Source organism: Mixophyes fleayi, chromosome 1 (genome assembly GCF_038048845.1).
Source record: "Mixophyes fleayi isolate aMixFle1 chromosome 1, aMixFle1.hap1, whole genome shotgun sequence".
NCBI classification, from domain to species: Eukaryota; Metazoa; Chordata; class Amphibia; order Anura; family Limnodynastidae; genus Mixophyes; species Mixophyes fleayi.
In genome coordinates, this window is record NC_134402.1 from 147,466,931 (window position 1) to 147,484,236 (window position 17,306).

The 17,306-nt window shown below is 37.6% G+C and overlaps 1 protein-coding gene across 1 annotated transcript in view; it reads right to left on the bottom strand.

The window, feature by feature from the left end:
- The window catches only part of LOC142139298 (uromodulin-like), a 37,995-nt gene extending 21,064 nt beyond the window's left edge, over window positions 1-16,931 (bottom strand). The window contains exons 1-4 of the mRNA XM_075196819.1: window positions 16,791-16,931; window positions 12,926-13,045; window positions 6,960-7,134; window positions 5,706-5,843 (exon numbers count right to left, since the gene is read on the bottom strand). Of these exons, the coding sequence (XP_075052920.1) occupies window positions 5,706-5,843; window positions 6,960-7,134; window positions 12,926-13,045; window positions 16,791-16,931 (574 nt within the window). The remainder of the gene's footprint in view (window positions 1-5,705; window positions 5,844-6,959; window positions 7,135-12,925; window positions 13,046-16,790) is intronic.
- Between the last annotated feature and the right edge of the window lie 375 nt (window positions 16,932-17,306).

The window sequence follows — 17,306 nt, forward strand, 5'->3', positions numbered from 1 at the left end:
TTTCCAGCAACACTACTTGTTCAATCCTAGCTTCCCATGCCTTATCCACCCAAGTACAATGGAGATCCCAAATCCTGTAGAGGCTTTATAAATGAATGCACCATTCATTTTGAGTTACTTCCTGGGAACTCCTACTCTGAGAAGGCGAAGGTGGTGTTTGCAATTTACCTATTGTCTGAACAACCCTTAGCGTGGGTTTCACCCTTATGGAAAAGAAGTTTGCCATTCCTGAATAATCAATCTGCATTTTTGGATACATTCCAGAAAATGTTCTTCTGCATTCCAGTATTTTGTGACTCCAATTACTGGCATCTGAACGTAAATGGAATAATGAAACTTCAACAGACACTTTTTAGCAGATATTGTCTGACAGAATTAAATACAAATTAAGTCCCGGGAATTTCCATCTACTTTGGATAATTGCCATGTATAATAAGGTGGATATTTCCTTAAGGGAGCAGGTTCGAGAGAGGAACCTGTTGTGGCAAGCTCTCAATAGACTGGCACCCAATTTTCAGACACCTGTTTTTCCCCATGTGGAGCATGTTCTCTCTCTCTATTTTTGTGTTATTCCAAATCCTCTAGTTTTAGGCCTCACTTGGTTGCATCTTCACTCCCCATTTCTCGAATGGCATTCCGGCAAGGTTGCATTCTTGTTTCCTTGGTATTACCATCGATGTCTCTCAAACGGTGACTCCATGTACACCTCAGACTTGTGTTCCACAAAATCTAAATGTTTTTTTTCAACCACGGTATGTCTCCTACTCTGTTGTCTTTAGTAAACAAAAGGCTGAAGAATTACCTCCCCAAAAGAAATTGGATCGCTCTGTTGGACTTCACACTGAGAAGAAGGTTTCTATATGCCCTAAACAAAGTTTAAGCATGCTGCCCCTCCTCCCCAAATACCCACTTCCTAGCCTATCACACGCTTAACTTTTGTAAAATGAAAATAATAACTCTTTCCTTGGCTGACTGGTACGGCTGTAGTCCAGGTGCACTGATGTCTGATGAAAAGCAGAAAAAATATGAAATATAGCCAAAAAAACTTGTTGCAGCAAATTGGCAATAGACACTCTAATTTCTTACGTATATACATTGATCGCTATGAAAAGGTCAAACACCAATGACTCACACAGCTAGTACTCACTGACATGTCTCCCTCACTACCAGCTTTTTTTACATGCCCTCCTGCCCACCATTTTTCTCCCAAATGCCACTCTGTTCACTAGCATTTCTCATATATACCACCATTCTCACCAGTTTCACATACACATGCCACCCTGCCTATCAACTTTTCTTATACATGCCACCCTGACTACGAGCTTTTCTCAGACATGCCCCCTGCTGCTCACAAGCTTTGCCCTTACGCGCTTCATATGCTGTTCTGCCCACCAATTTTTCTCTCACCACCCTGACCATGAGTTTTTCTCACACATGCCACTCTGCCCATCAGCTTTTTTCACACATGCCGCCTTGCTCTCTTATTTTTCTCACATATGCTACTCTGCCTACCAGCTTTTCTTACACATGCCACCATATATAACAGCTTTCCTCAGACATGCCACCCTGCCTAACAGCTTTGTCCTTACATGCCCCTCTGCCCACCAGCTTTTCTCTCATATACCAGCCTGAACACCAGTTCTTCTCACACATTCCTGCCTACCCACCATGTTTTTTTGCACATACCACTCTGCCCACTAGTTTTTCTCACACATGCCACTTTGCCTATTAGCTTTTGCCTCACATACCCCTCTGCTCACCAACTTTCTCTCCCATGCCATCCTCTGCCTATCAGCTTTTCACATATGCCCCTCTTTTCACCAGTATGCCCAACATTACACTTTTTGCTTACCTGTTTCTCCTCCAGTGCTGTCAGATGTTCGAGAAAGTACTAGATGAATGATAGCTAAATTTTGAGTGGTTGCTATGGACAACACTTCTCTTTTTAGAAGTTTTAGTAAATCTACCCCTGTATATACTTTTAAATCAGAAAAGGAAAAAAATAGATAGTATTCTAAACTTAATATTTGCTAAAAATAACTGCAGTTGAATGGTTCCAATAGCCATGAATGAGATATATGCATATATCTACTGGCAGTTTGGTCCACTGTTGCTGTGCAATCTGCTCCAGTTTTCTCAGATATGAAGTGTGCCTTCTCCTGACTGCTGTTTTCAGATTTCTCCACAGGTGTTCTATGGCATTTAGGTTTGCAGTCATTGCCGGCCACTTCGGAACAATCCAATGTCTTTACTTGAACCATTCCTGGATGATTTTTGAAGTGTGTTTGGGGTCATTGTTATGACCTTTGATGGAGATCCACCTTTTTGAGACTGGGTTCAACACTGCGTTACAAAATGGTATGGTAATCTTCAGATTTCATGATGTCGTGCAAACATTCAAGACACTCAGTGCCAGATGCAGCATAGCATCTGCAAGACATCAGTGAACCTGCTCCGTAGTGGCCTGTAGGATGTGTTATCTTCTCTGAAAGATTCACTCTGTTTTCCGTAAACATAAGAATGATGTGCTTTGCCAAAAAGCTTTAAATTGGTCTCATCTGTCCACAGGACATTCAGAAGGAATTTGGCTTATTCAGGTGTGTTTGGGAATCTCCAGTGAGCTTACATATGTCGCTTTCTGAAGTGGGCTCCTGCTGGGTCTCCTACCATATAAATCAATTTTCACTGAGTTGATGATGGATGGTGTAAGTTTAAACTGTCATACCTTGTGTCTGAAGGTCAGCTTGAAACTGTTTGGTAGTAGATTGAGTTGCTTTCTCCACCATTCAAACAATCCTGTACTGCAATCTTTGATGACGTTTTCTCATGTAGCCACGTCGAGGGAGATTGGATACATTGCCATGGGCCTTAAATTTCCTAATAACATTACATATGTATCACGCATCTCACCGGTTTAGTTCCATTCTGAGCCTTGTATACATGGGTTTCCCCTGGTTACTCCTATCTGTTGTACAGGCTAGCGTTCCTCTATCCTCGGACGCCATCTTGCCAAGCATTCTGCACATGCGCAACCGTGGGAACCTTTTAAAACCAAAGTGATAGGAGCCAGTTCCCTTTATAAGGGTCCTCCTCCTTTCTATGGGTGTCAGTTCATCAGGTCTCCTACCTGATAGGAAGCATATCTTCTGACTCCTGTCCGTGCTCATACTTATCTTTGTTCCTGTCTTTGCGAGTTAGGCCGTTCGTTCAACGGCTGCAGCATCAGTCCTGTTCCAGAGTTTTAACACCTGTGTGGATCTCAGTGCTTTTGCTCTCCACAGTTTACTGCTTCACAGATTACCTGTTCAGCTTACTCCACAGTCAAGACCTGTGGTCTCACTGCAGAGCATCGCTCACCATCGGTCCTGTTCCAGAGTTATAACACCTGTGTGGATCTCAGTATTTCTGCTCACCGCAGTGCATTGCTTCAAAGCTATATTTGTTCAGCTTATTCCGTTGTTTAGACCTGTGACTGTACTTCCTGCTCAGCCTATCCTATTATCATCATTCGTGGCTATACTGCTGATAATCGCACAGCACCCGTCCTGTTCTGGAATTCCATACACCTAAGGTTACATTACATTCTACCTTACAGTTACTTTGTGGTTCTCTGTATTATCTGCTCTGTGCCCCCTTGAGGACCGGTGGAGAGCAGCTAAGGCCATATTCCCTTGAGGGAATCCCTGGTGAATACCTCTCCTCCGTTAGACTCCACACCTCTTTGGGGGTAGCAGCTGTCATTTAAGCAGAGATCAAGACCATTCCAACTATCTGGCTTTCGTGACAATATGGTGGAAATGGGAACATAAAGGTGCAGTACACATGGTGACAACAATAGGAGAGTGAGTCTTTTTCTCTATTGAAGCTTGTATAATGAATGATTTTTATATTGCAGGCACCTGATCCTCACCGCAGTTTATTTCACTTACAAAATGAAGGCGACTCTTCTTCTTGAAATCTAACTATTTCTAACTATCTCTAAAAGGTGCGAATAATTTTGTCAGTCCCATTTAAGTGTATCTGAGGGGACTAACTGATGACTTAGTAAATGCTTCTGCTTTTTCTGTTTTATTCTACTGCAAACCAAAGAAATAGAAATGTGGATAACAAAATATTTATTTTAATGTCAACAATTCTTGGATAGAAATTGTGCATTATTAGAAACAAATGCAATTGAGTTGCAATTAAAATATTTTTATATTCTGTTTATATTATGTGTGGATAATTTGTTTTATTAAATACTAAATATGGTGTTGGTTAACATCACTAAATTTGTATATCATGTTTGCTCATTATATGTATTTTCTTTTCACCCTTAAATTGTATGAGCATTTGTTTTTTTTTTATAAAGATTTCTTTATATATATTTTTTTATAAAAATTGATATGCATATAGAAACAATAGTAATTTTAAGCCCATTAGAGGCTAATGTGTAACTTTTTATATGTGATTCTCTCTCACAGCTTACCAATAATTATAAACACTAATTAACATTGTTACAGCTGATATGGTAATGAATTATTGTGTCTATAATATAAATAAGACCCAGGGAGCATGTAAGTAGCACAGATTTCTCTCTGAAGAATTTACTTTATGTAAAGAAACGCGTGAAACTTATGCTGTGGTCTAAAAACCCTGTGGAAATTGGTTTATATGTTCGTACTCCATTGGGATTTATATTTGACACTTAAAGACTGTCTATTGATACAAACTTTTCCATTGACTGAACACAGTTTGTACATGTATAAAGCTCACAGTCCGTGGGCTTGTTGCCACACTAATTTGACAAGCAGACTTTTCATCTATAGCTGATACCCTTTTGTTGTTCATCCTCTTAGGATCTGCACAGAGATCAGGATATTTCATTCAAGTGATGGAACTTGAGAGACACGTTCCATATTGGACAAAGTACATCTCCTCCAACTAAGACACAGCGCATCAGGATCCGAGTGAATTTACCAGTCCGACAGATAAGAGCTGCTGGCTGGCTGCTCAGAGAGGTCCCAGCTGCTATATTTGCTGATCCGGGACCTGTCGTTATTAGTAAAGTAGACCCTTCTCACTTTTTGAATTGAGAAAGCTGTTTGGATAAACTCATTAATTCATCTTTTCCCTAAATGAGGTGTAGAGCTTGATTCCAGGCAGAATAAATTCTATGTATAGTAGCAAATAACATCTCCTATATTAGAAAATGGAGACTGTTGCTATCTGCCATTAGTGAGATCTATATTCCTGTGTGGTCACATTAATCCTTTTTGTGGATTTAATTAATTGAACCACTATTTTTCAATAAACAATATAGAGCAAGGTTACACTATCTTCTTTGGAGATCGATAATTACCGTAACTGTGGGCCCACAGAATATTAATCCAAATAAATATGTTCTCTAGTTATAAATTCAGCTATGAATACAGTCAAAGATTGTTTGTGGTAATGGTTACAACAAAACAGGGTTGTTATCCTTATGAATTCAATTTAAGTGATGCATGCTTTATGACTATAAATACATATTGTAATTTTATTAATTGGTTACTGTGAGTGATTATTTTTTGATTGAATCTTCGGGACCTAAATGTGTTTCATAGCGCTGCATTTCTTGTTTCGTCTCCCAATATTAGAAAAAAATGCCAATATTTTTTGCTACAATTGTAACTATATTGTGTCACATCAATTATTCTTAAGTTAATGTATCTGTTGTCAAATACCTTGAAAACCAAGAATGCGCAAAGAATAAGAACTTCCTGCATATACATTGAGTGTCCAACGTCCAGTGTCAGGATTTTCCACATAAAATAATGAACCCCAAGATTCTGACAAGATAATACTGGTATTTGCCTGAACACCTATAAAAGCAGAAGGTTTTAACAATGTCACTGTAAATGTCCATATGTGTATACATACCGCTGTATAACTAAAAAGTAGCGAAAAAAAACAGGCTCTTTAGTGTAATAAATATGGCTGAATCATAATAGCAATATAAGGCACCAAGTGTAAAGGTAGTTATTGTTAATTGTTAATTGTTAGCATGCCTCAATAAAAAATATTTGATTATTATTATCAATTAAACTAACTTGAACCTAGTGGCAATAACTCAGGTTACATTGCATTTTATCTTTCACTCACTAATGACTGGGTCAATAGCATAACAAAAAAAGGACTGGGATTGTACAATATGTTCAGTGTGCTGTGATAATGTGTATATTGAGATATGTGAAATGGTTGTTAACTGGGGTCATGACTATATTTACTATTTTGGTAAACTAGGCAGAAACTTTTAGCAGCCTCTGACAACATGGAAATTATTTTATGCTGATTTATTTATTTAATTTATTTTTACTTTTACTTTTAGTTTTCTTTTTTGATGTTTGGTCTTAACTAACCACTGATTTCCCCATTAAAAAAAATGGTAAATAGAGTTGGTAAAGGGGCATGATTATGTTGCATAATGGTGCATAATCACTAATTTAGAGTGTATTCACTCACAATACCAGGAGCGGAAGGAACTCTAAATATGACCCTGGTGAAGGTATTAATACTATTGCGTGACCCTATATTAGTACCAACAAATACATTGAAATCTGAAAAGTGAATTTCTATCTATTTGCAGTTTGGAGTTATTTAAATAATTTTCTTGCATTGGAAAAATGGTCAGCTAACTCTTTAGGGGTCATCAGAAGAGGTTGTAAATTTATTTAACAAAAAGAAAAAACAACAACAATAATAACCTTTATATGTTAGACTCCAAATGTGTGGATTAACCATAAATTAAGAAGCATTGTATGAAACCTGCATGCAACCTTTGAGGGAAAAAAAAGTGGTTGATACAATATGCAACATCAGCCAGCCTTTGTGAGTCAATCATTCCTACAATGTGGTGTATGACTGAAGGTGTGATACAACTGTGCAGCATCTACACAACTATATTACCAATACGTAATTATATGACAATGTATTCTTACCAGATGGATTGTGAATGGTGACTAAGCAGCTTGAACAAGCTGTAGATATTATTAATGAAGTAAAATATGTTGATATTGAGAAATTAGCATAATAGTAACTGTCGCCATCAACAGAGAACAAACGGGTTGTGCTATTAAGTGGAATCTGGAGGAAGAAGTTGAGCAAATCCGCTACCTAGAACAAAACAATTTTGATAACAAAATTAAATATTGAAAATTAATTCAAAGAACATTTTATATATATTTTTATTCGTATAAAGTTGACCATTCCTCTAGAACATATCAATAAGGCTCAAATTAATATTTGTACGCACATGAGTGTGTTTTAACAGTCTTTGGAATTCTCCACTGGCGCATTAATAAACAGAGAGCTAACTGAACTAAAAACTGATCTCTTTTCGAAATTGATACTCTGCGCCTCATTTAGAGAGTTTGATAAATGTAAATATTTGTGGTGTAAGGATATCTGTACTACACATCTCTACCAAAACACGTTCTTATCAATACTTGAATGTATTTAAAATGCGTCTGAATAACAGTCATTATTTGGTAGGGATAGGCAGGCTCGGTTTTCTAAAAACCGAGTCCCCCCCGAACATCACAAATCCGATTATCAAGTCGATCCGGCTCAGTACTTTCCCGCATCCTCAGAACTGAATTCCGTCGTCGGATGTCGCGGGTTTTGGATTCCATAGGTACCTCTTTCCACCAGTGATCCAGCACCATTGCTCAGACAGACACAGGAGGGGTAGCAGTGTTCTTGTCAGTCTCCAGTGCCATTGCTCAGGGCCATTGCTCACACAGAAACAGAAGGTGTAGCAATGTTCTTGTCACTCTCCAGTCTCCAGTGACATTGCTAAGTGCCATTGCTCACACAGAAACAGAGGTAGCAGTGTTCTTTTAACTCTCCAGTCTCCAGTGACATTGCTCAGTGCCATTGCTTACATAGAAACAAGTGGGGTAGCAACATTCTTGTCACTCTCCAGTCTCCAGTGACATTGCTAATTGCCATTGCTCACACAGAAATAGGGATAGCAGTGTTCTTCTCAGTCTCCAGTCCCCAGTGCCATTGTTCACACAGAAACAGAAGGGGTAGCAGCGTTCTTGTCATTTTCCAGTCTCTAATGCCATTACCAGGGATTGACAGGGATAGGGATAGGGACAGGTCTGGGGATAGGGATAGGGACAGGTCTAGAGATAGGGACAGGGTTAGAGTTAAGGATGATACTGTCTACATTTGAATTATCAACCTAATAAATACTGTCTCCATTTCAATTGTTGTCCTATTAATACTGTCAGTGTCATTATATTGTCGACTGTATAACCTCTAGTCTGCTGCCCATCATTCATATTATGTCAATCCAACATAAGGGTGGGTGGGAAGACAGTTCTATCTTGCACCACTTTTCATTTCTGCCACTGCTGTGTGGAATTGTTTTATGTTTACATGTGCTATAAACAGCTGTGTATTTGATCTGTCAGTTAGTAACTAGCAAGCTGGCTGCAGACTTAAACTGGATGAAAATAATATTGTGACCTGTGTGGTGGACAAAATTGACTGGACATTACTTCTAAATTCATGTTATTAAGGTTAATAATAACGTAGGAACAAAAAAGCCAAATTATGTGATTTTAGCATTTTATAGCATTTTTTGGCAAAAAATACAGATCCAAAACCAAAACCAAAACATGTGAGGGCGGTTTTGCCAAAACCAAAACACGAAGTTAATATAGATTCAAAACCAAAACCAAAACACTGGGGTTAGGGAACATCCCGATTTTTTGGCAATGCATGCCAAGTGTGTCTATTTCTTAGCATATGCATAATAGTGTATATGCATGCAAATATGTTCATATTTGTTAGTTCCTTATTTCTGGAATTATCCATATACAATGTATATATGTGTAACACCCCTTTCCCTAGCACTCTGAAAGGGGTGGGGAAATGTTCTCTCTCTCTCTCTCTTCAGTGCCTCCATCTAAATCTTCAATACAGTATGGTGGAATGCAGACTGTGACTGAATCCAGTAGTAAATGGGTAATGCAGATGTAAATCTGGGGAGATTCTGGATGGAATAAATGGGAGAATGGATGAGATAATATTCAAAGGCAACATTACAGTGAATAGCAATAAACAAGTTGGTCGCCACATGTGCATTTACTGGTACCCAAACTCTCCTACAACGCACTCACATACAGTGTAAAAATAATAAATCAACAATTATTTAACACAATTCTCCCAGTACTGTCAACATTAAATGGTTTGTAAAATTTACTAGTTAATGTTGGTGCACTTGTAGAAACATTGGTAACTTGCATTAGATCTCTGATATGTAAAATGTCTCTATGGGCCTGATTCGTCAAGGCATGTATCTGCCGATTTTGAGCATCTGCAAAATCATTCTGCGCATGCCCATAACCAGGAAATACGTCAGTGAACGCAGCCCTGTCTTCCAATGCAAAGGATACTTACTACAGCCTTCGATTTCAAGGAGAGAACAGGGTGGGGAATGGGTGTTTTGCCATAGTGAATTTACAGTAGGGGCGTGCTAAACTCAAGCGCAAGCAGTCATGTTCGAATCCAGCTCTGGGCATCTAAAAGTTTCTTGTTTTTCTACCATATGAATGCTCCAGCTAAAGGGCTAGTCTAAGTCCTGATTAGTAGTGTTGACAGTCTCGAATGCATGCTCAGTAGACATCAAAAATACTCTAATAAATGTATTTCATAGGGGATAGAAATAAATAAATAGAAATCTATTTTTCCATTAATCCCTAAGTTAATAACAGGTGACTTTAATTCAATATTTTTTTTTCTTGTGCATTCTTTTGTGAATTTATAACCCACATAGGTATTGGATGTATCCTGCAACGTCTTGTGTAGTACAGCACAGCAGACATGCCCCTGATTCTAAAAGCACACGTATCTTGAGATCTGTGCCTTGATGAATTTGGGAGTATGCAAAGCCTAAATACATGTGTATAATACTAAAAGAAGGTTGTGCTCATAATGCCTGCCTTGATGAATCAGGCCCTATACCTCTGACAGGTAACATAGTCTCTGAAATATGTACATGCAAACATAAAGACTAACTTGTGAAAGTAGAGGTAAGGTGTTCTTTTCTTAATGCAACAATAATGGTGTCACAGTGTTTGGTGTGTTATTTTTATCTCTTTCCTTCTGGATGCAGGTGAAGGTCTCAGCCACTTTTGGGTCATGGCCTAACTGCAAGCTTGATTTTGCTAACTGTTCTTCTCTGCTCACATGCAATTTGCTAATATAAGGAGTCTTCCTCTCTGCACATAGGCTCACTTTGCTTGCGTAATCTTCCTCAGGCCGCTTGATAGCTGATTCTCTGCACGGATCTGGCTACAAGACTTTTTTTGTGCAAAACTACACCCAGCATCTCTTTTGATAGCTCTGACGTCTTTCTCTTATTTTGCACACTTTGTCTTTTCTGCAGACTCTCGTATCTGGCCTCTCTTCATACTCTACTGCTGTGATACACATCTTGGGCTCCCAGCACCTCTTCCTGTCAGCTTTATTACGCCTTCCTGTTTCTCCTCCTAGCTCAGACTCTTTGGTATTGCTGACCTCTGCTCCTGGCTGTTCTGCATAAGACAGCCTGGTTACGTATGTAAATGTGCATTGCTTTATATGTATATTTTCTTTGGATACTTGCACATGTATGACACTCCTGAGTGATGTGGCATGAATGGGATCACATCTGAGGTCGGTTAGTATGCAGTGGCAGGACAGTAGCATTTAAGTGTTTTCTCTGTTGACCAGGAAGGAGGAACTCCTTTGCATTTTAGCTAAAACCACAATGGGCCTTCAGCCTGAAGTCTGGTTTTGGGTTAATACTTTAAGAGTGTCTGCTGAGAGGGAGACTCCACTGTAATGAGTGATGTTTTGAAGATTTATTAATTGATGTAACTGCTGACAACAGTAGTGAGATGTTTGATGCGCATTCAAACAAGGTATTGTTAGTCTGACCAGCTTGTGAGTCGAGAGTGAAAAAGCCTTGGGGCTAGATTTACTAAGCTGCGGGTTTTAAAAAGTGGAGGTGTTGCCCATAGCGACCAATCAGATTTTAGCTGTCATTTTGTAGAATGTACTAAATGAATGCCAGCTAGAATCTGATTGGTTGCCATAGGCAACATCTCCACTTTTTCAAACCCGCAGCTTAGTAAATCTAGCTCTTGATGTCTATAAGAGGTACAAAGTGAGTGAGATGCCAGAATGGGAAAATGTTCCCTATACTCAGATAAGAACAGGGCCAGAGAACAGACCCTGATACGACTGTCACTGAAACAGTGACAAGTATAGTGATAACCTCAGGATGAAAGAGTGTCAGCTCTGGGCCATTGTGTAAAGTGATGCTATTAAATACTGCATAGAAATATGCTATCCAGGAGGAAAAGTAATGGTTTACTTCACCAGACAGATGGTTGGTTTGAATCCCATTTATTGTATTAACTGTGATTTGTACTGTGCTACTATGCCTATGCCAGCTCCACACACAACTTTCCATGATACATTAGGATGCAATTAATATAATTGTAAGAATGAAATAAACTCTTTTTAAATCTGAATTGATATGGCTTATTCTTTGGACTGCAGATTGGTATGAGACATCATGTTCATCTATCATTTACTTATGAGAAATAAATAAATTATATATAAAAGATTTATAGATAATGCACTCTGATTAGTGAACAGTTTAAATATATGGTTTATAATCTGACAATAATAATATAATATGTGCTAATTAAATATGAACTTTCTAAATGAAGCAGGAACACTTGGGACTAAGGGTCTCAATTAAACATCTACATGTTACGTATTTGAATATTTTACTTATTCTGTGTATAATACTTTCAATAATGTCTGTTTCTTGATCTGTGTTATTAGCTTCTGAATATTTTAATTGCTTATTTAGTGGATTTCAAGTATATTTATGAGATGTGAAGTTATACACAACCCCTTAAGAAGCCCATTAAACAAATTGTTTTCAGAATCGGTTGGCTAATCCGAGGACTTTTACATCTGCCTCTGCCGTGGTTTCAAACTGACCCGATCCATCAACTTCGCACAGGGGCAACAGGAACTATAGCAAAAGGAGAACTGTGATAGTTTTATCTGGAACTGTGGGACAGCTAAGAGTTTATGAATGTATGTACTTTTGTACGTATTTTTTATTCTAATCTCTGACAAATAAACCTTTAAATACTATACTCGGGGGTTCTATTTCCATTAACATAATTCATAAATTCAATGGCAACAAAAGTGGGCAGAAATATACAGATCCTATAATGAGAGAAGTCTACTAAGAGTGGCAGATAAGCCTTCTTTACATTTTATCTATCACATTTATATTCTATACCATTTATTCCATCAAAATATAGAGAAATACTACCATTAGAGTGAACAAGCTTCCAGGGCAAAACTTCTTTGTGAAAAACAGAAGTTTTGGGTGGCAGCATGAACCAATATCTTAAGGAGCTCATCAAGAAGAATAACAAATAAGCATAAAACAAAATTGCTAACATTTTGGAAAGGTATTAATAATCATCCTCAGGGCCATAAGATTCACATTTATTTTTTATTGATAACCACCTGAAGCTGTCGATTCATACTGCTGCCAGGCACTTCTGTTTTAGACAAACATTTGCTACTATTTATTAGCTCACTCACAACATACATTGCTCATATGATTGGATGGGGGTGTTCACATAGGGCCATATTTGTTAAAGGATTATACAAAGTTGTGCTTACATAGACAGAATTGGCTGCCCTTTTTATATTTAGTTCTTTAACTTACTGTTAGCGCTTGTATTTTTCTTTACGCTTCTTATTTATTTATTACTTTATATATATATTTACTTCTGCTGGTGGTGGAGAGAAATTGTGTTGGTACACACTTGTCTGCCAACAAATGAATATTTAAAGAAATACTGTTACTTACTTTTGTACTTGGATAGACATTTTGAAAAACATGGCCATAGCTATGAGAAGCAATATCTTTGTAAACCTGGAAATCATAATCATATGCACTGCCGCATGGGTTAGCACCCAAAACAAAGACCTGTGAAAGATAAGTCATACAGACATGTTTAACTGAAACGCTATATTTCATCAATAGTTTGTTTAGTAATATTACTACCTGAATGTCCATAATTACTAGAGATGCTCCCTGCCCCCCGTGTTTTGGTTTTGGTTTTGGTTTTGGTTTTGAATCTGGATTACCTTCGGGCTTTGGTTTTGGTTTTGGTTTTGCCAAAACCGTTCTTGCGTGTTTTAGTTTTGGTTTTGTTTAGCTATTTTTTACAAAATTGAATTTTTTGGGGTAAAATCACATATTTTTGGTATTATTTTGTACCTACATTATTATTAACCTTACTAAGGACTGGCGGCAGCAGCTACTTGCTGCTCCTGCTCTTCTGTGTACTGCTGTGAATCCATTTTGATAACACCGTACACTTATTAGTGCAAATTAAGAAAAAAAGCCTGCAATAACTTGTAGATTACTATTTCAGCAATGACCAAATGACCAAAGCAGCTCTTCTATTTGGGTGAATATTAGACCGTACACTTAGTAGTGCGAATTAAGAAAAAATGCTTGCAAGGACTTGAATATTTATATTTGTATTTCAGCAATGACAAATTCAGCAACAGAGCTTTCTCTAACACTGCTACCACCCTGCTCTTTCTCTTCTATCACTATGCCTGCCCAACTGCTCTATACTCTGCCCTACTCCTTCTCTGTCCCTCTCTCAAATGGCGCTAGATCGCCGTGGAGGGCAGTATTTATTGATTCCAAAACTCACGAGATCCGACAATGTCACAACTCGGCTCGGTACTCGGAACCCCTACGTTCGGATGGCCTAGGTTTTTGGGAAACCAAGCCCGCCCATCTCTAATAATTACATTATATTAATGTGGGGTTCTTTTTTGCTAGTGGCACATTTTTTTTAGAAAAGTTAAATCAAATTTCTAGACAAGAAGTTATCATATTAAGCTCTATAAATATTTTTAAATGCAGCAAGTGAAACATTGCTGAAAACAGAAAATTGCACACTGTATTAACAATACAAAATGTGCTCATTTCATGCCTGTGTCTCTATGCTGCTCATCATCATCACCATTTATATATAACCACATGTATGAACTCATTGCCTGAAATTGTGACTCCTTGTAAATCCCATGTATAGGTATATTTGTGATTCCTCATATGGTGTCTGTGTTTAAATAGATTATAGTGGGGTTGGATGGAGCAACCACCTGCCGTTTTGGAACTGCCTCTCAGTTATTGCTTGCAGGCAGGTAAGTGTGGTTTTGGTTGGATATTTTTGTAATTTAGTGGGGACTATTACTGTAATATTGGGGCTATTTGCGTAAACAAGTGGCTGATGGAGGCTAATAATTAAGTTAATAAGTTGTAAATTGGGGTGTATTTATTAAATAAGTGAGATATTAATTTCATGTGGGGTTGATTAATAAAGTAATACAATTATTAATATACTGTTGGAACAACTAATGTGGGGCCTCTGTATTAAATATGAAGGCAAATAAATGAAAGACTGGGCTAGTTGTGGGCTGGGGACCTATTTATTAAAGATGATTGCTATTAATTTAAAGATCCAGTCTGTTCCAGTCACACACACCTTTATGTCTTTCACCCTCAACTGTCTCTCTGTTAAGACCATTGCATAGAGATTGAATTTCCATTGGTGCTCAGTGCTGTCCATTGAGCAGAAGCAGATGACATATGAAACAACAGCAACACTGCCTAGAGCAGGCTGCATCATCAATCTAATTATCAGAGAAGTTTCTGTGAGGTGACAATATGGCACTGTGACATCGAACAAGCTAAAGATGTCAGCGACTGCATGGAAAAAAACTGTGATGTACTTGCTTCAACAATCTCCATACCGTTCCACCAAAAGGGTCCTTATGGGAACATTTACAAGGAAAAAGCCCTGATTGAAAAACCCTTTCATTGCCAACAAAGAGTTTACAAAGTGCTGCAACTAATTCCTGACTATAGTCTCATCTAAAATCTGTGAAAAACTTCCTACCATTACAGCGCCTCAACTAAGCTTGACCAAGTAGGCAAGGAGAAATAGGTAAACATCTTATCTGCAAAGTCTACTGGGGGTAATAACTGTCATAGGTGATTTAACTAAATATTGGCCAAGGGAGTGACTACTTATTAATGACAATATTTTAAGTTTTTAAAATTGTATTACTTTTTTAACTATTATCTTTCTTTTTGTGGTGAAGAAGATGAATGAGAAAATTTATATTCTTAAAAATAAAAATTGCAGGCTGTGAGATTTACAAATGTGAATACGTGTGCGGGCTTATTATTTTTTTACTTGCTATTCACCTCATTACTGTTTGTATGTAAATCCCCTGTCTGCCTATTTGCTGTGCATCCCATGACTGTCTGTTCACTTGTACTCCATGTTTTTCTGTTTACTCTGTGACCTTGTATGACTGTATGTACAGTGACCCCTGTGTCTGTCTGTTCTGTTACCTCTTTGCCTGTGACATATGACCTCCATGTCTATTTGGCTTCCATTTCTGTCTATATATGCAGTAACTTTGTGATCCTCGTGTCTGCTGCATGTACTCAGACATTTTTCCTGTTTTCAACACATCAACTTCAAGAACTGACTATTCACTTGCTGTCTAATATATCTCAGCCCTTGACAGGTGCCATTGTAACAAGATAATGGTATTCACTTCAATTGTCAGTGGTTTTAATGTTGTGGCAGATCTGTGTATACACAACAGTACTGAGACATAAGGGTATGTTTACTAAACTGCTGATTTGAAAAAGTGGAGATGTTGGCTATAGCAACCAATCAGATTTTAGCTGTCATTTGTAGAATGTACTAAATAAGTAATAACTAGAATCTCCACTTTTCGAACCCGCAGTTTAGTACACATACACCATAGTTGCATACAAACACATATATACAAGTATATATGTATACTATAAGTATGTATACAGTATACTTGTATACTGTACATGTACATAAATACACACATGTATAAAGGTATCATGAATAAAAAAATCATCAATTTTTTAAACTTGAAATTTACATATTGTAAACATACTTTACAGCTCCAACATGAATATATAAATATGCACATAATTGCAAGCAAACCCAGTAATATATAAAAATGTGTTGCAGGTTGCAAGCAGAGGTCTGCAACTAGATGTGTCTGGGTAAGCTAATCTCAGACAATATAGGTTTGGTAGTAATCTAGAAGAGCTGCAATGTAAGAGCTATTACCCATGAGGTAGTTGGGTGGAGTCAAGGAGTATAAAAGACTATATCATTGATGTGGGTGGAGTGATTGGTGCTGGACTAGCTGTTGAATGTATAGCGAGGGCTTAATGTTAAAATAGTTCTAGGAATCACCATTTGGATTCTATGGGGTATTGATTGTGAGCATTGTAGTGTTATATTTGGAACCTATGAAAACATGTATAGCAATAGCAGTTAAATTCAGTTGAAGTCTTTGTGGGAACTGTCATTGCAGCACTGATTTACACAATGTACAAATAAGCTAACATGCATTGCATATACTAACCATTATACACATATAAAGAAACAGGATATATTAACAAACAATAGCACGCATGTACACACACAATATATGTAAAACACATACCTACATATCATACGTAGGAATATGCCCAGTTCAATTTCAAACTAGACATTGACTGGGTCAGTTTTGCTAGTAACTAAAATAACAGAAATTAGATTTTCACATACTTATTCTCAGATAAATATATGAACTTGTACATATCTCACCTTTGCTTGCATAGAATCTATAAGAGAAAATATGCGATTGACTGTGTCAGTGTCATTACTATCCTTTGCTGAGGCATCAGTTGCTAGTACAATGAATGTACCATATGGAGAATTCTCCAGTGCTTTTAGCAATCCAGCCATTGAATATTCAGGACAGTCACCACCACCACTAGGATAAAAGTAATTAATGTAATTGACAAATTCTGCAGGGGAGCAAGTGGCTCGGAGGGGTCCAATACCTAACATAAACAGAAATTATAATTGTGATCATCACTGGAAGTTTATATAATTGCCAAGTAAAATAGATTATATTTAACTATGATTTTTAAAGTGGAACTCCAAATGTTGACCTTTCACAAGTATATATGTAAAAGTTTCCAAACCTGGATAGAAGTTGAGTTGTATTTACATTTGTTGTGCAATTGAGTACAAGCTATTTTTCTATTCTTTGCTGTCATTTTCCGTTTTTCTGTAAACTGAGACTTTAAAAGGCTGACTGCTGTCCTTTAGTGCAAT